At 34.6% G+C, this 3,374-nt stretch overlaps 1 protein-coding gene across 1 annotated transcript in view; it reads left to right on the forward strand.

Moving 5' to 3' along the window:
- astn2 (astrotactin 2) overlaps window positions 1-3,055 on the forward strand; it is a 284,181-nt gene extending 281,126 nt beyond the window's left edge. Inside the window, exon 23 of the mRNA XM_013909139.1 lies at window positions 1,349-3,055. Within this exon, the coding sequence (XP_013764593.1) occupies window positions 1,349-1,586 (238 nt within the window). The 3' untranslated portion in view covers window positions 1,587-3,055. The remainder of the gene's footprint in view (window positions 1-1,348) is intronic.
- Window positions 3,056-3,374: the final 319 nt, after the last annotated feature.

The following is a 3,374-nucleotide window of genomic DNA, read 5'->3' on the forward strand; positions in this document are numbered from 1 at the left end:
ATATACATATGTATTGTAAAGTCTCTCTCTCTGTATATATATATATATATATATAGATAAGTAGATATATAAATCCTTTGTAATCTGAGCTGACCTGACATGGCATATGGTTCAGTCATGGCTTAAACTTCAGCTCCAGACTCCAGAAGTTTGAGACAAAATTCTTTGTTTCACTCACTCTAGACAGCTGCCTCTGATGTATTGTTAAGCAGAACCAGCACCCAAGAACTCAAAATGCGCCATTGCATGTCTTGGTTTTGACCCAGACTGGCAGTCTTATCAGATGGATGGGAGAGACTCAGATGCAGTTCTTTGAAATCTGGTAACATTTGTGCAGACAATTCATATGTGGAGACACAGATAAAGGCACAATCCTGATTCTTTTTTTTTTCTGTTTGAATTCATGTGTTAACTTTTTACCACTTTTCTTTTTAATCCATTAAAAATTTGTCTTGTTAGGAACAAACTGTTATCTTTAAACCAGGGCATTTTGTGCCTGCTGGATGAATCTGTTGCCTTTATAATCCCAATTCATTTTATAGATATTTTCAACAACAGCTGCTTATAATTTGTATGAATGACTTTCTTTGATGCTCTATAAAAATCCTCGCCATAGAACAACAGAACAAGCATGTGCTGTTGCTCTGTTGGAGATGCATTTGGTAAGACATGGGTACAAAATGTTGTTCTGTGGTCTTTAAAATTACAACAGCATTACCATAATGACTTAAGATAAGGTATTTTTTGTTACCTTTGTCTAATTTAGAGGCAAAAGATATGACTTGGAGAGACTCTAATAAGTAACCAAACATCTCCCATAATGCATGATAACATGTTATAGTACTACTTGATAGCTAAAGCCTTGCCACTTGCTTACCCAGTGAATACAACAGAGTCCAGGAGAGAGCCTATGAAACAAAATGTTGCTGCAAATTACTGCTGTCAGTGTTTTTTGTACTGAATAAAGGTGGTAAAAGTGGTTTACACTGAGGTCATGACTTGAACTGAAGCATCATTATTACGATGAGAAAGATGGACATCAGCCAGACAAGCTTAGGTATTTATACATTAGATATATATTCCTCAGAAATATATAATGTATAGTACCTTGATTTTCTGTACAGCTCTAGTATATATTAATTATGAAATACATTTTTGAAATTGTTTAGTAATTCTGCTTGTGTCCATTGTTGCCTAAACTTCAAGATTATTCCTTTTGCTCTAAAAGAATTTTTGCTCCAGCGATCTCATGTAATCTGCAGTTGTTTTGCGAACAGCAAACTTGAAAGAAAACATAATGGATTTAAGTATAAAAGTCATATTTTTGTGATTTTATCTTCTTTAACAGAAAAGCCAACCTCATATTACGTAGGGTGGAGAAGATTAGCCTCTATTGCCGGTCCCTCCTGCGCAGCACCCACATCCAGAGCCGCACCGACACCATGGCATATGTCTACTGCCGGAGTGAAGAGGCACGACCTCCCACCAATATGTGGCATGGCTCTTTACATGACAGTCGCACTGCCTGCATGGAAAAGCTCATTTCTGTACAGCGTAACACATACAGCAGCACCAAACTCCGATGAGACAGGAGTTACGAAATGAGCAGTTCGTCTTTTGTTTTTTTCTTTTTTTTGCAAAATGACATCACTGATTGATGTACCTCTTCAGTACACTCTGCAGCAGTTGCCTCCCACTCGACTGTTGCATTTTGCAAATCGATTGAGGCTGAAAGAAAAAAAAAAACTCTCACAGGACTTCATTCACTGGACGTTGTGTTAAAGCTACCGAAAAAAATATTTTTGTGTGGCCTACTTTTATTATGAGAAAGAAGATTATCCCAGAAAAAAAAATCCCAGAACTGACATATTTCTCCAGTGATGCCAGTGATTGCACATATCAATGAGAGACTGCAGAGTGAACATGTAAAATATTATTCAGACAAAAGAAAACTGGTTGACTTAAATACTTTGAATGTAAAATCATAGTTCCTTTTTGGTGCTTTGAAGCTTTCCTGGTACACTTAAAAGAAAGAGGAAAAAAAGGAAATATCCATAGTATAACTTATTTGCCTTTACTACCTTCATTCGAAAGGAGAAACTGAACTGTGTTAAAGCCAAAATCACTTACTTGTTTTTAAGTTCGCATTAATTAAGAAGAATAACTACACTTTGCTTCAGGAATTTAAAATCGTTACGTGAGAAAGCATGTAGTTTGACTTACATGACCTTCGATTGATTCACTTGAAACAGCAAGGACTTGTGTGGTAACAGGATTGATATTTGCCTAGTGAAATTATTATGCAAGACGGAGTAGGTGGCATTCAGACATTATATCCAGACTTTTGAGTTAGCTTTAATTTTATTGCTGAAATGAATGAATCATTTTCTTGTATGACTTTCTCGAACTGCAGTACCTATAGCCATGTTATATTACTTAAGTAATATAAGACTATTAGTATTAGTATAAAGAATTCTGATACCGGGGCGGTGGATGAAATCAAATCTTATATCTAGACTTTTGTAAGTTCATGTAATGTGTTTGTAATCTAATGATAAGTTATTGCTTGTGACTGAAACACGACTTGTCATTGTAGCATAAGTCCTGCAAATTGGAAATATACGAGACGCATATAAGAGAAGCAGTAACAGACCTAAGATTATATCAGATCTAAAGCTAAAACTGAAAATGTTAACTGGTTTTCAAAAGTTCTGCCCTCACAGCAGAATTTATAAATTTTTCATATTCTTGTTTTTGCAGATAAATATAGCAAGCGTGATAATAAAGCAGTAGATCTGACCAACATTTTCCCAACAGTAGAAAACAGGACAATTACTGCTGACCCACATGTAAACATGAGGTACTGTACACTGAAATGTGAAGAATCAGTGATTGTAGGAATCACATGTGGTCTGTTTAATCTTCTTGTTTTTCAGTCCAATAACATATCTTCAAAGCCATGGATATTGTTTAACTGAAGATAAACAATGCCTTTTCAATATGTTCATCTCATGTTGTATGAATTGTAATAATAAATTATTATATTGTAAATTTTCAATTGTAAAAAAAATATGTGTATTATTATGTGGCTTTGTCTTTTTCTGAAGAATGTGAAATATAAAAAAACAACATGTAGAAAATGAGAGGATCTTTCTTTTTCCACTACAACAGACTTAATCGTTTAGATTTAGACCTGGGTCTCAGACAGATCTGAGCCACTTACTCAGTCATCGTGAGTGGCTAAAACCCACAACAAACATGTATTCCAAATTTTTTTGCCACATCTGCAAATAAAATGTTTTCCTTGTGTATTTGATTTTTTTTTTTTTTTTTTTTTTTTGTAACGCTTTCCCCATTTTAATTTTATTGGTTAT

This window comes from Pundamilia nyererei, unplaced genomic scaffold (genome assembly GCF_000239375.1).
Source record: "Pundamilia nyererei isolate P.nyererei 1_Seehausen unplaced genomic scaffold, PunNye1.0 scaffold00002, whole genome shotgun sequence".
In the NCBI taxonomy this organism is placed as follows: domain Eukaryota; kingdom Metazoa; phylum Chordata; class Actinopteri; order Cichliformes; family Cichlidae; genus Pundamilia; species Pundamilia nyererei.